The following is a 16,754-nucleotide window of genomic DNA, read 5'->3' as shown; positions in this document are numbered from 1 at the left end:
GGAGAGGGATGAGAGGTCAGCAAGGCTGAGCTGTGTCCAATAAGAGGCCAGTGCCCAGAGGCCTTGAGGAAGCCGCCTCCCACACCATAAGCCATGGCTTCTGGACATCTTGGGGACTGGCAGTGACAAGGGCTGCTGAAGGGGACAGCTCAGGCTACACCACCTCCTTCTCAGAATGTCTCAAAGGCCTGTTGCAGGCCCTTTCAACTTTCCCTAAGGATGAGGTTGCCTGCCGGGCAGTGGTGGCACACGTCTTTAATCCCAGCACTTGGGAGGCAGAAGCAGGTGGATCACTGTGAGTTCGAGGTTAGCCTGGTCTTGAGTCAGGACAGCCAGGGCTACACAGAGAAACCGTCTCAAAAAACAAAACAAACAACAACAACAAAAAAACCCAAACCAAACCAACAAAAAGAATAAGGTTGCCCAGGAGGGCAGTTGCCGAGTGGTTAGACCAATAAAAGCCTCACGCTCACACTTTAGGCCAGGCAGACTCTTACAGACCTCTGGGACATCTGGCTCAGGACAAGGGTACTTCTTTAGGGACAGCTCAGCTCTGTTCAGTTGTGAAATGCAAGTGTCCCTAAATCTGGGGATTGCTGGAAGGACCAGTAAGTACAAAGACAGGATTTGATGGAGCACAAGGAGGTAGTTCCCCCAGCACCAGCGTCAGTGTGGTGGGGACACACTGGCCTGACATCCTCTGAACTGGTCTAAGATGACATGAGCAGGTCTGGCCACAGTGAGGGCAGCTTCTCAGACCGAGGCTGTCTGCGGTGAGGCTCACTAGCAAAGGGAATATAAACTAAACAGATACAAGAGCGAAGGCCCAGCAAGCCTCGCTGCTGGGCACTAAAGACACACAGAGTCCCGAGGATGATGGCACAGCCTTTAATCCCAGCACTCAGGAGGCAGAGGCAGGTGGATCTCTGTGAGTCCACAGAGCTAGTTCCAGGAAAGCCAGGGCTACACAGAGAAACCCTGTCTCAAAAAAAGGGAGAGTAGAGCTGCCCCTGAATTCCTGTCACTGGACTAGGAGAGACTGCCAAAGCCTCCGGGTTACAGAGTGACTCAGACCTTACCTCTGAGGGGAATGAAAAGGCAGCAGGGTGCAACTCTCTCATGCCATGTCCTCTGGAGGAAGGACAGACAGTCATGGGAGGGAACTGGTTCCATCAGGCCACATACTATGCCAGGCAGATGATGGCTGGCCACGTGGCTGCTGTACCAAAAGGCTCCAAGGCTTGAAAAGTCATCTTTAAAAGGTGCCAAGGTGCCACTGGGCAGCTTGAGTGCGACTCTGAAAGAGCTGTCACCTCCATGGCAGAAGGTCCAAGTACCAGTTGCTGGTCTGTGAAGAGGCACCTAGCATCAATCCCAAGGACAGAGGAGGACTTGTCCAGGTCACACCCCTTGGCCCGGGCTGGCCACTTACAGACCTAAGATAGCACCACAGGGTCTGGCAAAGCTCACAAAAAGAGATGAAGCTCCCACAAAAGTCCAAATCACCACCAATACATTTATTGAGGAGATGGGGGTCTGTCATACCATGAGGGAAGGGCTAGACATTGGCCTATGTAACCTGTGCATATTCATACACAGGTGACAGACCCTCACACCTGGTGTCACCATTACAGACAAGCGGATGAGGGGGATAGTCTGAGGAGTCACATGATTTCCCAATCAGGAGAAGGCACTGCCCTTGGATCAGAAAAGTAGTGTTGAGAACAAGGGCAGCGCCAGCCTGCCAGCACAGGTCCAGGCCCAGGCATGATGGTGCCCTATTTACAAAGCAGGACGGGGTGCTTCTGGCTGAGTGGCAGGTAAGCTGGGCTGGAGGTGGGGGGAAGCCTTGCCTGTGACCTTGGCCTCCACTGCCTTCCTCTGCCCTTGCACAAGACAGACTCAAGTACCCCTGGGCAGGAAGGGCATCCCACCACACTGCTCCCCAGGCTTCCCAAGGTCCCAGGTGGCCCACCTCCACCAGCCCACATCTGGACAGACACATGGCAAATATGGACATGAAGCCAGGCTGGGCTGGAGTCACCCTCAGGCATCTGAGATGATGGGTCCTCACCAGGGGTAGGCCAAGACCCCCATAAATGTTTGGTCAGGCGACTTAGGTTACTCCAGGGCAAAGCAGGACCCTGATGACACCCGGCGGAAAAGCAGGCTGGAACCCCGGAAGAGCTGGCCCTAATGGGAAAGTGGCAGTTAGTGGTGTGAGAGGGAGCTGTCTACCTCTTATTGCCCGTCCCACCCTCTTGCTAAAGATTTCTGAAGAACATTTACTGTTCTTGTGTATATGATGGGAGAGGTGTGCACGTGTTAGGGTTCACGTGTGGAGAACAGAGGACGGCTTGATCGAGCTGGTTCTCTCCTTCCACCTTATGTGGGTTCTGGGGATCAAACTCTGTGTGGCAAGCTCTTTACCCACTGGACCCTTAAGCTGGCTCCCATTAAACTATTCCCAACCTAAAGGCCACTCAGCGCTCCTGGCTCCTCTTCACCAGAACCTCATTTGACTGTTGACAAAGTGACACCAGGAAAAGGCAACTGCTCCTAGCCACGAGCCCGGTTCCTGACCACTGAGCCTCAAGAGCTGCCACCAGCAGAAGGCTTCAGTAACCACGGCTACTTCAGCAGCCATGGCTGCCCCTCCCAGAGTCCCACAGAACCCAGCTGAACCCTGAAGGTCTCCTGGGTCCAGGAACATCCCTGCTCAGGAGTTTGGTGGAATGCATGCCAGACAGCCTTGTTAGCGGAGGAGCAAGTGCCTGGGCTCTGCCACCCAGCACATCTGAAGGAGCGGAAGCTCTGCTTAACTTCGAACGGGCAGGTTTTGACTCTGTTGCCCAAGCCCTGAGCGCCAGCCTCACCTGACTTCTCCCCTCTGCCAGAGCTGGGACTACTTAGTGCCCACTTAGCACCTACTTAGTACCCTGCAGCCCTTCTGCCCAGAGCAGGCGGCTCCCATTGCCATCCCTCCTACCCTCCGAGAGCCGCACCCAGCACGCTCACCTGCACACTCAGGTACTTCCAGCAGTGGATCCAGGACTTGAACACAGGGGAGTAAGGAGGGAGCCCAGCCTGCAGCCTGTGGAGGAGACACAGGAGGGGTCCTCAAGGACCAGAGACCTCAGAAGAGCGGTGTGCTATACCCATCCCAACCCCACAGCAAAGTGGGGGGTCTGGAGGGGCTCATCTGGGTGGCCCAGCAGCCTGGGGGAGGGCCAGGGGGAAGGGTCCACACATACCCACAGTTGTTCACAGCCATGAGATCTCCAACGAGCAGGAAGGGGTAGGTCAGCATGCTCACTGCAATCTAAGGGCACACAGGCTTCAGTGCCAGCATGCCGCTCACCAGGCTCCCATGGGCCCAGAGAGGGGACATGCTGCCAACACCATTTTTCAAGGCCTGCCTGTAGCCCACCGTGGTCCTTAAAGGCAGAGGGCGGGACTTACCCCCATCACGAACTTGGTGTAGCTGCGGATGGCCAGGGCCTGGCTGAACTGCAGAGACATAAAGGAAGGAGGGGTTACCACAGGAATGTCAGGGGCAGACTTCAGCTCTGTGGTACCCTCACCTCACCTATCTCACCCCCTTCCCAGCACTGCTCCTCCTGTGCCCTCCCTCTTAGGCCAGCTGGGCTGAGGACACCCGTGAGGATTCTGGGGAAGCTGACTGACAGCTACCCTCGCTTGGCACAGTCACAGCCTGGTGAGGGATTCCCGAGCTTCCACGCAGAGCCCCAGACAGAGGCTGGTCCTGCGCGTGAAGCGTGAAGTCACCCCCACCCCCCCACCTCACCAACCTTCCACCCCCATCCCAAAGCTTGGCTTTCCCCAGAAAACAGCTCTGACTAAGAAAGGGGATGGCCTTAGCGACTTCTCAAGTGGTCACCCACTACAGGCTGTCCCAGAGTCCTTGCAGAAGATCTGCCTGCTGGCCTTGCAGGGCTGGCAGCCTCTCTACCCCAAAAGTCTTTATAGAATGCACCTTCCATACCAGAGCTGACTCAAAAAGATGTTTAAGCAGCCTGGGCAGGGCTGTGCTCCCTGACCCAGAAAGCTAGTCAAGTGCCTTGGCATGGGGCACTGCAAACTGTCCCAGCCTTGCTCTTTATGTGACCACAGTGCCCACAGGCCTCCGAAGTCCAAGGTTAGAACTGCAGGCACATGTCCATGTCACTGCAGACGAGGGTGCACCTGCACTTTAATTTGTAGGCACTGAAAGGGCAGTGAAGAATCACACCTAGGCTACAGGGCCAGCAGTCTCCTCACATCACAGGCCACCCTCCCTCAGGGTTGCCGGCCTGAGCCAACAGACACCCTGCGGACCGTGAGTGACCCCGCCCCTATTCCACGTCTGGTCAGTCGTGCTGCCGGAATGCCTGGCTTCCAGGAATGCTAACTCATTGAGGGTCCAGAATCCTTATCTTGGTAGCAGAACTCATCAAGTGCCCAGGTGAGGTCTGCAGACCTCAGCACCAAAGCAGGCTGAGACTAGACGGAACCATCCTGGCCCAGGATGTTACACCTGTGCTGTTTCCCTTGACAACCAGAGCTGACACAGAGCTGCCAGGACCAAAGGTCATGATGCTCATGGAAAGGCATTATAGGTTGTTTTTCTTTTGAAACCAGAGTCTCATATATAGTCTGAGGCAACCTTGACTGCATAATCCTCCTGCCTCCACCTCCAGAGTGCTGGGATTATATGCCTGGCCAGTGGGTTATCTGTTTTCTGAGACGGGGTTTCTCTGTGTAGCTCTGGCTGTCCTGGAATTCAGTCTGTAGACCAGGGTTAGGCCTAACCCTAACCCTAACCCTAACCCTTGAACTCAGAGACCCATCTGCCTCTGCCTCCCGAGTGCTGGGACTAAAGGTGTGCGCCACCATGGCCAGCTTTTACAGTAGGTTTTAAAAGCACAGACTAAGAAGGTTAAAGGACTGTGGCTATTAGCTGCCTATCTCATGTACTGAGAAGTTTTGGGCAAACTGGGACCCACCACTTGTGATACTTTGGGGCTGGAATTCTTTAGCTTCCCCACAGGCAGCAGTCAGTGTAATCTCATCTCCCCAGTGCCAGGGACAATTAGGGGCCCCTGTCATCCCTGGGTCAAGAAAAGCCCCAAGTCCCAGCCTGTCCCAGACTCTGGGCATCAGCACACAGAAAGAAAGGCAAGCCCTTGTTCCAACCAACCTGGGAACCTGGATTCTGGTCGTTCCCCAGCCCCCCTGGGGTGTCACTCACGCTGTCGTCCACCAGGTAGGCATTGATGAAGTGGGCCAGCAGGTTACAGCCCCACAAGAAAACCACATCGCCCAGGAGGTGCGGGATTAAGCCGCTAAAAAAGCAAGGTGAGCGGAGATGAGCAAGGAGGAGACCGAGGGGCTGGGCAGGCCGCACCCAGCTCACACCTGCAGCAGCAGCCTCAAGCCTGGGGAGGGCCTGGAGGGCCCAGGGGTCACAAGCTGAATCATCAAAATAATTTAACAGAAATCCATGTTTCTGGCTTTTCTTGACAAGTCAGAGAGTCAGGCCCTGTTGGGTGTGTGTTAGCAGAGGCCCTGGTGTCTGCAGAAGCCCTGGTGTCCTGTAAAAGCAGTCACCCCCAGCGAATGCAGATCACAAGGGAGTGCCTGACTTCTCCTGCCCCCCCCCCCCCCCCCCCCCCGCTTCAGACCCATTCCCCTGAACTGCTCGACATCTGTTCTCCGCCCTGGATGTTCCCTCCATCAACAGTGCACCAGCAAGCGTTTGCAATGCACCTCGCAAATGCTTGCAAGGCCCGCTACCATGCACAGTGATGGCCTTGAGGGCGGACTGCTTCTAAATCCGGGTCCTGCTCGCTGTAGAGGTGGCCAGAGGCAGCCCAACAATTCAGAGTAGCTATTGCTCTTGCTCGGCACTAGTTCCAGGGATCTGAGGGGCCTTCCTTTGGTCTCCATGGCCCCTGGGCACACATGGTGTACATAAACTCACGCAGGCACACACATAAAAGCAACAAACATAATTTGTAAAAAAACAAAAAACAAAAAAAACTCGTATCTGCAAGTCCAAGCGAGTTTAAGTACCACTCCTGTGTTCAGAGGGCGGTCAACAGATGTCTTGGTAGGGGCACTTCCTTCCCCAGTGGGTGCTTTCTGAGGGTGTAACCTGTGTGCACCCCTACTCCAGAGCCACCCAAAAGTAAGGATGTGCTGGGTGGGACCCCAGTCACAGAGCTAAACACTGCTGGACAGAGTGTTAAGGTCTGACGAGCCGGGCACCCGAATCCATGATCTTACTTACACATGGGTGAATACAGAGATGTTTCTCAACCTTGGCCCTGTGCAATACCTAGCTGTCCTCCGCTCTGTGAGATGCTTTAGCAGCAGCTGGGCTCTCTTACATGCCAGGTCTAAAATCCACAAGATGCCCCTGGACATCACTAGTGACCCTGGGGGCAGAATCACCTCCGTTGAGAAACATACTCTCTGTCTCTGTATTCCAAGTCACTTCCTGACTAAACCACAGATCATAAAAACCATCTGACAAACCAGGAAAATCACAGCCCAGTATCTGTCCGCTGTGCACGTGACCACTGTAGGCCACTTCCTAGGCCTTCAAATGGCAAAACTAAAGCCATACTTGTCAGCCTGGCCTCTTGGTTGTCTGAAGCTCACTCTTTCTGAACGGTCTTTATGATCTGAGCTTTCTTTGTGGGTGAAGTAAGCTGGGCTCAGGACTAAGGGAGGCAGGTCTGTGGCCCTCAGGAGATCATGCAGCCAGAGACACAGACAGGCCCTGGGCCTCTACTAACACACCCCCAATAGGACCTGGTTTTCTGACTTGTCAAGAAAAGCCAAAAAAAAAAAAAAAAAAAAAAACACCATGGATTTCTGTGAAATTATGTTGATTATCAGTGTGCATTAATTGCCAGAACAGAGCCCATTGCAGGAGGCGGCGTACCCAGTCCTTAGTCTGAGTCCCAGCTTGGCAGTCAGTCACCTCTGGCGGCAATGACACCAAGGACTATGCAGTGCTCCGGCTTCTGAAGACCAGCTCTGTGGCCCTGGCAAGCCCAGGCTGGATGGGGCCTGGCAGGGCTATCTAGTGCATCTCCTCAGCATGGGAGTGAGTGTGTGTGTGTGTGTGTGTGTGTGTGTGTGTTGCCCTCGTGCAGGCCCAGCACACACTTTACCACTAAGCTACAACCCTGCCCAGGTCCATTTTCACCCACGCTGTGACCTGAAAGGGCAGCTCTGGTGCCCTACATGCTACGAAGCATAGCACAGCCGGGTAGTAGCTGGGGCACGCTCGTGTGGTTAGCTGAAGGCAGCGGCTGTGGCCCCGGAGACTGAGAACACACCTGTTAGTGGAGCCACGCATGGCTGTACAGGGGATGAACTCACGTACACGAAGAATCCCAGAAGCCCCTCCTCCTTGAAAATCTTCCCAATGGAGCTCAGCACGCCGCTGGGGAGGCAAGAGAGACAGAGTCGCCTGGTTGCCCAGCAGAAGGCCACTGTCCTGGCTTACTCAGACGGGCAGGCACTAACCAGGGTGGGAGTCTGTCACCAGGAAGAATGCAAGGGGAGAAAAAAGAGCTTTCAAGGCAGAGGCAGGCGGATCTCTGTGATTTCGAGGTCAGCCTGGTCTATAGAGCAAGTCCACGATAGCCAGAGCTATTACACAGAGAAACCCTGTCTCAGAAAACCAAAAAAAAAAAAGTTGGGGTGAGGTGACTTTACACCACGCATGAAGGCTGGAGTGCAATGACCCCTGGATCTAGGACCTTGGGCTCCCTTCCCTGGCCTTGGTTCTCATCTCTCACAAGCCAAGCAAGCTCCTAGCAGAGGACCTGACAGCCATGGCAACAGGAAGGTAGGAGAGAAGGGACCCCTGCACAGCGAGCAGAGGGACCCCGCAGCCGGAAGGCCTTAGAGCAACCCAGGAAAAAGACTCCAGCCCTCCCCCACAGCAAGCCTGGGGTCTACAGGCCTGCACTGCAGGAGGTGAGTGGGCAGGCCATGGCTTCCTGACCCCACACCACCTCTGTGGCCTGTGTCTGGGAACGTCCAGTGGCCCACAGAGGCGCTGTGACATGCAGGTGGAGGCAGCAGGTGCGTATGAGCGTGTGTGCCTGTGTGCGTGCGTGTGTGCATGTGTGTGCGTGTGTGTGTGTGTGTGTGTGTGTGTGTGTGTGTGTGGTGTATGTGTGCACGTGTATGTGTGTGTGTGTGTGTGTGTGGTGTATGTGTGCGGTGTATGTGTGCACGTGTGTGCATGTGTGTGTGCGTGTGTGGGGGGGGGGGTGTATGTGTGCACGTGTATGTGTGTGTGTGTGTGTGTGTGGTGTATGTGTGCACGTGTATGTGTGTGTGTGTGTGTGTGTGGTGTATGTGTGCGGTGTATGTGTGCACGTGTGTGCATGTGTGTGTGCGTGTGCGTGTGTGTGTGTGTGTGTGTGGTGTATGTGTGCATGTGTATGTGCGTGTGTGTGTGTGTGTATGTGTGTGTGTGTGTGTGTGTGTGTGTGTGTGTGTGTTAGAGCTGGCCTCGGGCTCCTAGCCCCACCACACGCTATGTTCTTCTCAGGACAGTGGCCTGACCCACTGGGGTTCCAGCCAAGCTGTCCCCTCGGGTCATTTACCAACCTCCTATTTCAGTCTGGAGAATCAAGCAATCCCCGTGAGTGAACCCAGAGCCAAGCATCCTGGCTGCAGGAAACAAGGGAAGCCAGGAAACGGCAGAGGAAAAGGCTGTGTGCTTGGGCCTCCGGCCGGCGCTGAGCCTCTTGACACACGAGGAGCAGGCAGCTTCTCAGTAGACAGTGAGAAGAGTAGAAAGCCAGAGGAACCTAGCAGTCTAGTAGGAGGCCACCTCACACGCAGCCCAGGCAGACGCTGGCACAGGCACTGAGGCTCTGCAGCCCCCTCTGCGAGGAGCAAGGCCCGGTGACCTACCTGTACTTGGCCTCTCGTCCCACGAACTGCACCATGCATCGCATTGAGATGACTGAGGAGAGAGAAAGCACTAGGGTGACGTGGAGGGCTGACAGCTCAGCACCCTAACCCTGGGGACTCGGGAGAGGAGGGCATGGACCCCACAGCTATAGCACCACCTCTGCCTGGGAAGGGACCGGTCAGTCTCCTGTCACCCCCTGCCTCTCCCCAGTCATCAACCTCTGCTTATGGCAGGCCAGCCTACACCCGGCCACACCACAGTGGGCTCAGCTGCAGCATCCTTACCGTGTAAGGGATGGGCCAGCATGCGGGACACGCACTGCATCATCATCTCATAGGATGTCTGCAAGAGAGGAGGGTGGGGATGCGTCAGGCCTGGGGTTCACACCTCGGCCACCCAACCCCAATCCCTCCCTAAGGTGTGCTGCCATGCTGGGCCAGAGCAGCTGAAAAGGGAAGTCCCCAGCAGTGTCCAGCCAAGCCTCCTTCCACCTAGGCAAGAGTGAGGGCCCAGCCAATGAGAACGCTTCTCTCTGACCCAGAACACCCACCTCCTTCACAACTTTCTTCAGCGAAGTCTTCATGTCATCCTTGTTGGAAACCTGCTCGATCTCATCTGGAGGGAAAACCTGACCACAGGCACACCATGAGTCTAAGATGAACGCTTAGGGGACACTGGGCGCTGTGCCCACCGCCCACTGCCTAGGCTGTCAGTAGCCACCAGGCTTGGGGAACGGAGTGGGAAAGCCACCATCACAGCTGCCCCAGCTGTGGGGCAGGGGACTCCCAAGCACAAGCCCGGGGTACCATGCACTGGGGTCTGCATAGGGAAGTGGGACCAGGGCTGGACAGCTGCACCTGACAGTGACTGAAGTCGGCGCAGCCCTGGGCAACTGCTCACCTTCTTCATGCTGCCCCGGGTCACGGTGGACAAGGCGTTGGACATCAGGCGGGGGCTCAGGCCCCGGAACAGCCCTGTCCTCCCATCCACCTGCACAATGTACTTGGCTGTAAGAAGGCAAAGGGGCTGGCGTCACACGCGGCCCAGGACACCTGCTGCCAGACCACACGCCCACACCAGTGGTTTCCCAATCACTGCTGAATGCAGCCCGGGGGATGTGTGTCCAGGGCCTGACGCAGGCCAACTCCGATCCCAAGTATCAGCTGACCTGTCTTTTTTGGTAAAACGTTCCAACGTTCTTCTGACAAATAAGCCCACTGGACTTCTTGCTTGCTTTCTTTCTTTTCCTTAGCTTTGAAAACTACTTGGCAAACTCAACTGTCGTTTCTCAACTCAGCAGCTGGAATGCTGTAATCCAAAACCAATTTCAGCTGCTTGTAAAGTGTTTTCCTTGGGGTGGGGGATGGGGTGCCCACAGGCAATGGTGACCTTCCCTACCTAAGGGAGGGGAAGGACGGGGATGGAAAGGCAGGCCTGAGAGGGTCTCCAGGACATCCCATCCCGTTACTGTGCTGTGCTATGTCCAGGGTACCCCTGGCACCTGCTGGCTCCTGTTAGGAAGGGACAGGAGTGGCACTGGGGGAAATGCTGCATGGCCAGGTGGCAACAGGACTTCCTGTCCCACCTGCTGTATGTCACATCCAGCGTGTGACGTGTCTTGCACTCCCTACTTTACATCTAGCCCATGTCAAGAACTTGATGTGTTTCTTCCGGAGGCCAGAAGAACATTCCCTCAATGTGATCCTCTTTCAGACCTGTGACGTCAGCTCTCTAGCACCGCACACAGGCAGTGACGAGCACATGTGCCCTTTTCTCCTCTGCAGTGTCTCTGCCAGCATGACTCCACGTCACACTCGGCAAGGGCTTCTGGGGACAGGGCAGTGCACCTGCTACCTGTACAGCAGCTTTCTGAGAGGGGGGAGGGCAAAGAAGAAAGGACTGGGGGAGGGGATGCGAGGCCTAAGGGCTGAGCAATGACTCAGGGCAGGACTGCCCTACTCTAGACTGAGGGGCAGGCCCAGAACTGGCTCCAGAATTTGCCCACTTCTATGAACCGTTAAGTAAGAGACAGCACTGTCCACAGAGGCCCTTTCAGGAGCTGCCCCTGTCCCACCACCTCAGGGCCAGAGGCTGCAAATGCCCAGGGAATCCCGCCTTACACCACGGAATGTCCAGAGCTGTGGGGCTCTCCACTACAGTGCAGGGGAGGAGGAGACACTGGCCAGACAGTTCTAGAAGGTCAGACAGCCGGGCACTTCCTGACTCAGGAGCAGCCGGCGTCCAGCAGCACTCAGCAGACATCTGCTTTTGACATCTGATCTGAAACATTTATAAAATCTGGGTGGAGGCGCCTCAGAACTTGCCTCATGCTTGCAAGAGGCCCTTGGGTGAGGTCAGGGTGGCCCTGTGTGCACAGGCATGACCTCAGACATGAGTCCTTCCTAACGGTGCCACTGTAGGCAGATCCGAGACAGCCAGGTCGCCACAGGCCTGCGCCCATTATTTCTGTGTACAATGCTGGGTGGGGGCGGTCTATTCATATGGTTCCCCTCTTCCCCTACACCAGCAATCTTAAAATAAATACAAAACACATTTCCCCACCAAAAATAAAAAAGGCCCATTCTGCCTGGCCCTAGACTCTGCCTGCACTCAGAACTGAAGGCAAAACTGGAGAAGCAGCTGACGTGTGACCCTGCCACAGTGTGTGTGTGTGGTGGAGAAGGTGGCTCCGAGGTCAAGCAGCAGGCTATGTGGCAGACAGACTAGCAGAGGACAAGCCAGACTAGCCAAATGGGTAAGAGCAGAGCGGGTCCAGAATGGGACTTGGGCAGTAAAGTCAATAAGGCACTTGAGGAAGTCCCTTAGGGAGAGCCTGTGGCCTGCGGGAGGGAGCCCTCCCAAGCCCTAGCCAGCTGTCACCCACAGGCCTGAGGACAGCGGCATAGACAGAGAGGTGCGGATCTGGTCAGAGAGGCCTCCCCACGGGGATTCAGGAGGAACGTGAGCAGTCAGTGCACCTTCCTTTACACACAGCACAGTGGGGCTGCACAAGCTCAAGTATGTGCCCAGAATCTACCAGTCCCGCATGGATCTAGAACCAGCCGGTGCCCTGCGGCCTGGACTGCAGCACTCACAGGCTCCCACCCCACTCCTGCTGCCTTGGGCTACTCTCAGGTCCCCTCCTCAGAGCTGGCACTGGCTCCTGGCACTGGGCTGCACAGCAGGTTCCCGGGTGCGGCTGGGCCTGTGGCACTCACCATAGGTGAAGAAGCTCGGCAGGTAGAGGACCTTCCTCCCCAGCACGTTGGTCCCAAGGGTGGGGGGCATCGGCTCATGACCCACCTTCAGAATCAACAGAGACAAGAAGGTCACTGTCAGGCAGCTCACTGCTTCCTGTTCCCACCTCCCGGGAGCATCAGCATCCCTTCATCAGTGCCTAGTGCTAGGTCCCAACACGGCCCCAACCTACATGCCACACCCTCCACAACCTGTGCTAGAGGAGCTCAGTGCACGAACACCCTTGTGCTCCATGGGAGGAGGGCGAACGGGACACGGTGCCTGTGTGCTCAGAGGGAAACTGTCCAGTTGATTTTCTCCTTCTACACTTACGTGGGTTCCAGGGATAGAACTCAGGTTGCTTGTTTTGTGTCCCTGTGTGTTTGCGCATGGGCACGTGCACCCATGGAGCGTGTGTGGCGGTCAGAGGACAACTTGCATGAGCTGGTTCTCTCCTCTGGATTCAGTTCCGCTCCTCAGGTCTCTATGGCAACAGGTGCTTTACCGACTGAGTCATCTCATTGGCCCAGAATACACGTTTAAAAATCCCTCTCAGCGCTTGTTAGGCAGAGGCAGGCAGGCTGTCCTGGACTCCCTCTGTAGACCAGGCTGGCCTCAAACTCACAGCGATCCGCCTGCCTCTGCCTCCTGAGTGCTGGGATTAAAGGTGTGCGCCACCACCACCTGGCTGAGGCGCCCATTTTTAAGTGCTTCAGTCCATCCTCCTCTGAGAATAGATTGCTGTCATCTTCAGGATAAAACTTCACTGACAAGCAGTGACCTAGGGTTTCAGTCCCAGGCTTCAGACAGCTCTGCTGTCACCTACCCTTGAGCCTGCTGCACATACCTCCCTGACTTGTCCCTGCCAGTTCCAGGCTTGGCAAGTGTCACCCTAAACCCACCTAAATGACTGTGTTCTGATCTCAATGACCCTTATTCCTGCACAGCCTTCGCACCAAGTATCTGTCCCATACATGGACAGGCAGACAGCTGAGTCATCCATGTCCACATGAGACCCCCGTGGAGGGGCCAACCCATGAGAGACTCTGCTGCCAGTAGGAGGCGAGGGGTACAGACCAGAGCCTAAGTGGGGTGAGGAGAACCTCCCTTGGCACAAGGGGGCACAGCAGCAGTGTGTCCTCAGCACAGGTGGGGAGTGACACCTGCTGGATGAGGCAAGGGAAGAGGCCCATGGGTTAGGAGGCCTGGCCTTGTGCCCTGCACTGGGCCCCTTTGCTAGCTGCTGCTTTTCCCTTCACTAGGAAAGTGTTTCATCAAAGCTCACATTATTGCTGTGGATGTGACTCTGAGACATAGTGACAATGGCCGATTGTCCATGTTTTCCTTCTTATTATTGTTGTGGAGGGGAGGTCAGAGGGCAACGTTGGCCTAAGTTCCAGGGATTTAGCTCGCATCCTCAGGCCTGAGCAACAAGTGGCCTACCTGCTGCTAACCTACCTCACAGTCCCAGACTGGAAACCTAAAAACCCCTTTCTTGTGAGGTCTTTTTTAAAAGTGCTGCTCACAAGGGCTTATCCAGAAAAAGAGTCAGGTGACCCAGGCAGACAGCTTTCTCTTCTCGAGTTTTTCTTCTAGGTCTGAAGTTGCCACGATCTTAAGTAGTGGGTGCTCCCTCCTCTGTGCTCCCATCCTCAAGGCCCAGGCTCTTGCTTCTGTTCTGCCTTACAGCTACAACTCCAACCTAACCCTAGAACCTGTGCCCTCAGCGGCACATCCTTGTGGCTCCCACATCTGCGGAGTCTATTTTATTAATGCCCACTGGGTTGTCACAGGCACACTGCTAACCCCGGCCAAGTTCTCGTTGACCTGTTCCCAAGTCAAGCTCGCCCCGATGTGTCCCTAAGTGTCCTGTCCACAGTGAACACTGTGACCCTGCACCCAAAACCAGCAGAGCCAGTTCACCGTCTTCAAGTCTGCACCACCTCCGTCCTAACACCCACGTGTTTTGATCTAAGGCTGCACCTTTTTATTCCCTCAACACAGGCAACCTCCACCTACCACCGCACACCTGCTCCCTGCAGATCGTCTGCGCCAAGAGCTCATGTCCGCTGAGCCCGCTCCATGAGGCTGTCACCACCAACAGAGCTCTCTGGCCCGTAACCACCCACCGTCTGCTTCTCATCACCCTAGGGCTCCTTCTCACTCTCCAGATCCTTTTCCAAGACCCCTTCGCGTCAATCTTCAATTCACACCTGCTTTCCAATGCCACCGTGGTCTCCAGTGCCCTCCTACACCCGACAGCTGCCACCCCAAAGACACTCCACCTCTCTATGCATCCTATGCTATCCTAAGTTCCAGCATCCAGTACTCACCCCAGCAGCTCAGCTCAGACACCACCAAAAGCCCAGTGTCTCTCCTAAGCAGAAGCTTGCTGTGGTAAATACACACCCACATTACAGCCAGGTCAACACTGGTCTCCACCTGCCCCTGTCAGCCTTCTCCAAATCTCAGGCGTCCAAATTTGCTGCCCAGTGGCCCCGGCTGCATCTCCTCATTCCTTGTCATACTCCGAGACAAACTCCACTACCCTCATCCATCAGACCCCAGGGGTTCGTACTTCTAATCCTCTCAACTCTATTATCAGGACAGTAAAATCCCACACCCACTTGCCTCGAACCTCATATCTTAGCTGGGTTTCCATCTCAGTTTTTACTACCCATCCTCCACTCTTCTGGAAAATTCTAGACTACATCTCTGGATACCAGTCTGAGCCTGAACCACGCCAATCAAAACGGTCCCCACATCCATCACACCCACCCACCTCAGCTAAATGCACACCTCCTCCCAACCCAATGCCTCCTCCTCCTTTACTCTCCCCCTCATCCTCTTTTGGACCCAATTGCTGGCAACAAGCAAAGTCCTTAAGTGCTAAGCGTCCTTGGGTCCAGATGTCCCCCTAACCTCTGCCTTGGCCAGCCCTTACCCGACTACCGCTCTGTCCATTTTTTTCCAACCCAGGCAAACACCATCACTGCAATTCCTTCCTTCCTCCCCTAAATGCGTCATCCCTTTCCCCCTAAAAGCCGCCTCCCGGCTCCCCTCCCCATACACACAGCCACCCCCCTCCACCCCCCACCCCCGCCATTGCAGAGGCCCCTCCTCCCACCAAATCTGTCGTCGCCATCACGTCCACAGGCCCCTTCTCAAGTAAACCGATAGCTCGTCCCTGCTGCATTCTTTCCCTCCTAAATTTTTGGCCCTGGCTCCCCACTCCTTTGTCCCTCAAAGCGCTTTTATCCATCCCTATAAATCCAGAGCCCCGTTGTCCTCTGCCCCAAACACTTAGCGCTTTCGTCACCAGCCCTCCTCTCTATGCATCCACCAAAACTTCTCGGACCTCCTCCAATTCTGTGACTCCTTCCCACACCCCAAATCCATTACTCTTCAAGATCTCAAGTCCACGGCCTCCGACTATTTATCTGCTACATCTTACCGTCCCTCCCCCCGCACCCCCAAATCCTTTCTTATCCCACGTCTGTCACTCACTTCCCTTCCCTCCCTCCCTGCACCTTCAAATCCCTTCCCTTCCCACGTCTCTCACGTCCCTTCGCCCCTTCCCTGCACCCCCAAATCTACCCCACGTCTGTCACTCATGTCCCTTCGCTCCCTCCCTGCACCTTCAAATATCTCCCTACCCTACATCTGTCACTCGCGCCTCTTGGCCCCCCCATCCCTGCACCCCGACAACGCACACCCCATCGCCATCCTCCTGCGGCGCCCGCCCCCGCCCCCCCACCCCCGCTCCACCTGGATCAGCAGCTTCACGTAGAGCAGCGGGTGGCTGAGCGCCGTCACGCCCGCGCCCAGCGCCACGAACAGCGCCTCGGTGGTCGGGGCGTTGTCCCCGGAGCCCGGACCCCCCGCGCCGCCGTCCATCCTGCGTGCCGACGGCTGAGCCGCGGGCCGAGGGTGGCGAGGGTGCGCGCGATGCGCGGGCGGAGGGTCGCGAGCGCGGGCCTCGACTCCCGCCGGCGCGCCGCCGCGAGCTCCTGCTCCAGCTCCGGCTCCCGCCATCCCCGCGGCGCCGCCGGGAGCCCAAGGCGCCACTTCCGGGTCTGAAGCCCCCATGGCGCCCGGCGTCGAGGTCACTCCCCGTCACGTGGTGGGGACCACGCCCCCTCGCACGTCGGGGGCGGGGCCTGACAGCGTCACTTGCGTTTCAGGCGGAGGGGGCGTGGTCGGCGGGCAAGTAGGACCTGGTGGTGCTCGGTCGCCCGGCCCCGCCCCGCTCCCGGGCCCTGTTCTCTGCAGCTCGGGGTCCGCCCCTTTGCGGACCTGGCCTGTCCCCGCCGCTGATCATGGCTCTGCGGTCTGGGGCCTGCCTCTACACCGGTCCAGAGCGATCCCAGGGCCTGAGCAGAAACCCCTCAGTATTTGAGTAACTCAGGCTAGAAAAGGTTTCGGAGCACTTCTTGCTTGTGTACTCGCGCAAGCCCCGTGCTGGGGTGAGTTTAGTTACTAAATCACTAGGCCTAGTGCCTGGAGCACGTCCTTACCGACACCTTCCAGGAAGGTGCTTGCAAAGCCCTGTTCCCACTTCTGAGCA

General features: G+C 56.3%; 1 protein-coding gene and 1 long non-coding RNA gene across 3 annotated transcripts; both read right to left on the bottom strand.

Moving 5' to 3' along the window:
- Positions 1-1,496: 1,496 nt before the first annotated feature.
- MTCH1 (mitochondrial carrier 1) lies at positions 1,497-16,303 on the bottom strand. Of its 2 annotated transcripts, none has more exons than XM_084754022.1 (12): positions 15,956-16,303; positions 12,169-12,253; positions 9,851-9,957; positions 9,501-9,578; positions 9,235-9,292; positions 8,950-9,001; positions 7,400-7,459; positions 5,201-5,345; positions 3,463-3,510; positions 3,255-3,322; positions 3,019-3,094; positions 1,497-2,193 (listed from the first exon to the last, which is right to left on the bottom strand). In XM_084754022.1, the coding sequence occupies exons 1-12, from the start codon at positions 16,274-16,276 to the stop codon at positions 2,122-2,124; spliced, it is 1,170 nt and encodes a 389-aa protein (XP_084610148.1). In that variant the 5' UTR covers positions 16,277-16,303; the 3' UTR covers positions 1,497-2,121. The 2 variants fall into 2 exon arrangements, with proteins under 2 accessions (XP_084610148.1, XP_084610149.1); XM_084754023.1 differs by having other exon boundaries at positions 5,252-5,345; positions 15,956-16,302.
- Positions 10,139-12,158, bottom strand: LOC311581607. Its single transcript, XR_014773820.1, has 2 exons — positions 11,071-12,158; positions 10,139-10,258 (listed from the first exon to the last, which is right to left on the bottom strand). It is a non-coding gene; the product is annotated as an uncharacterized lncRNA (long non-coding RNA).
- Positions 16,304-16,754: the final 451 nt, after the last annotated feature.

This window comes from Acomys minous (assembly GCF_964271855.1).
Source record: "Acomys minous genome assembly, chromosome: 13".
Lineage (NCBI taxonomy): Eukaryota > Metazoa > Chordata > Mammalia > Rodentia > Muridae > Acomys > Acomys minous.
Note: the sequence above shows the minus strand (reverse complement) of the source record. Positions and strands in the feature narration are given on the sequence as shown.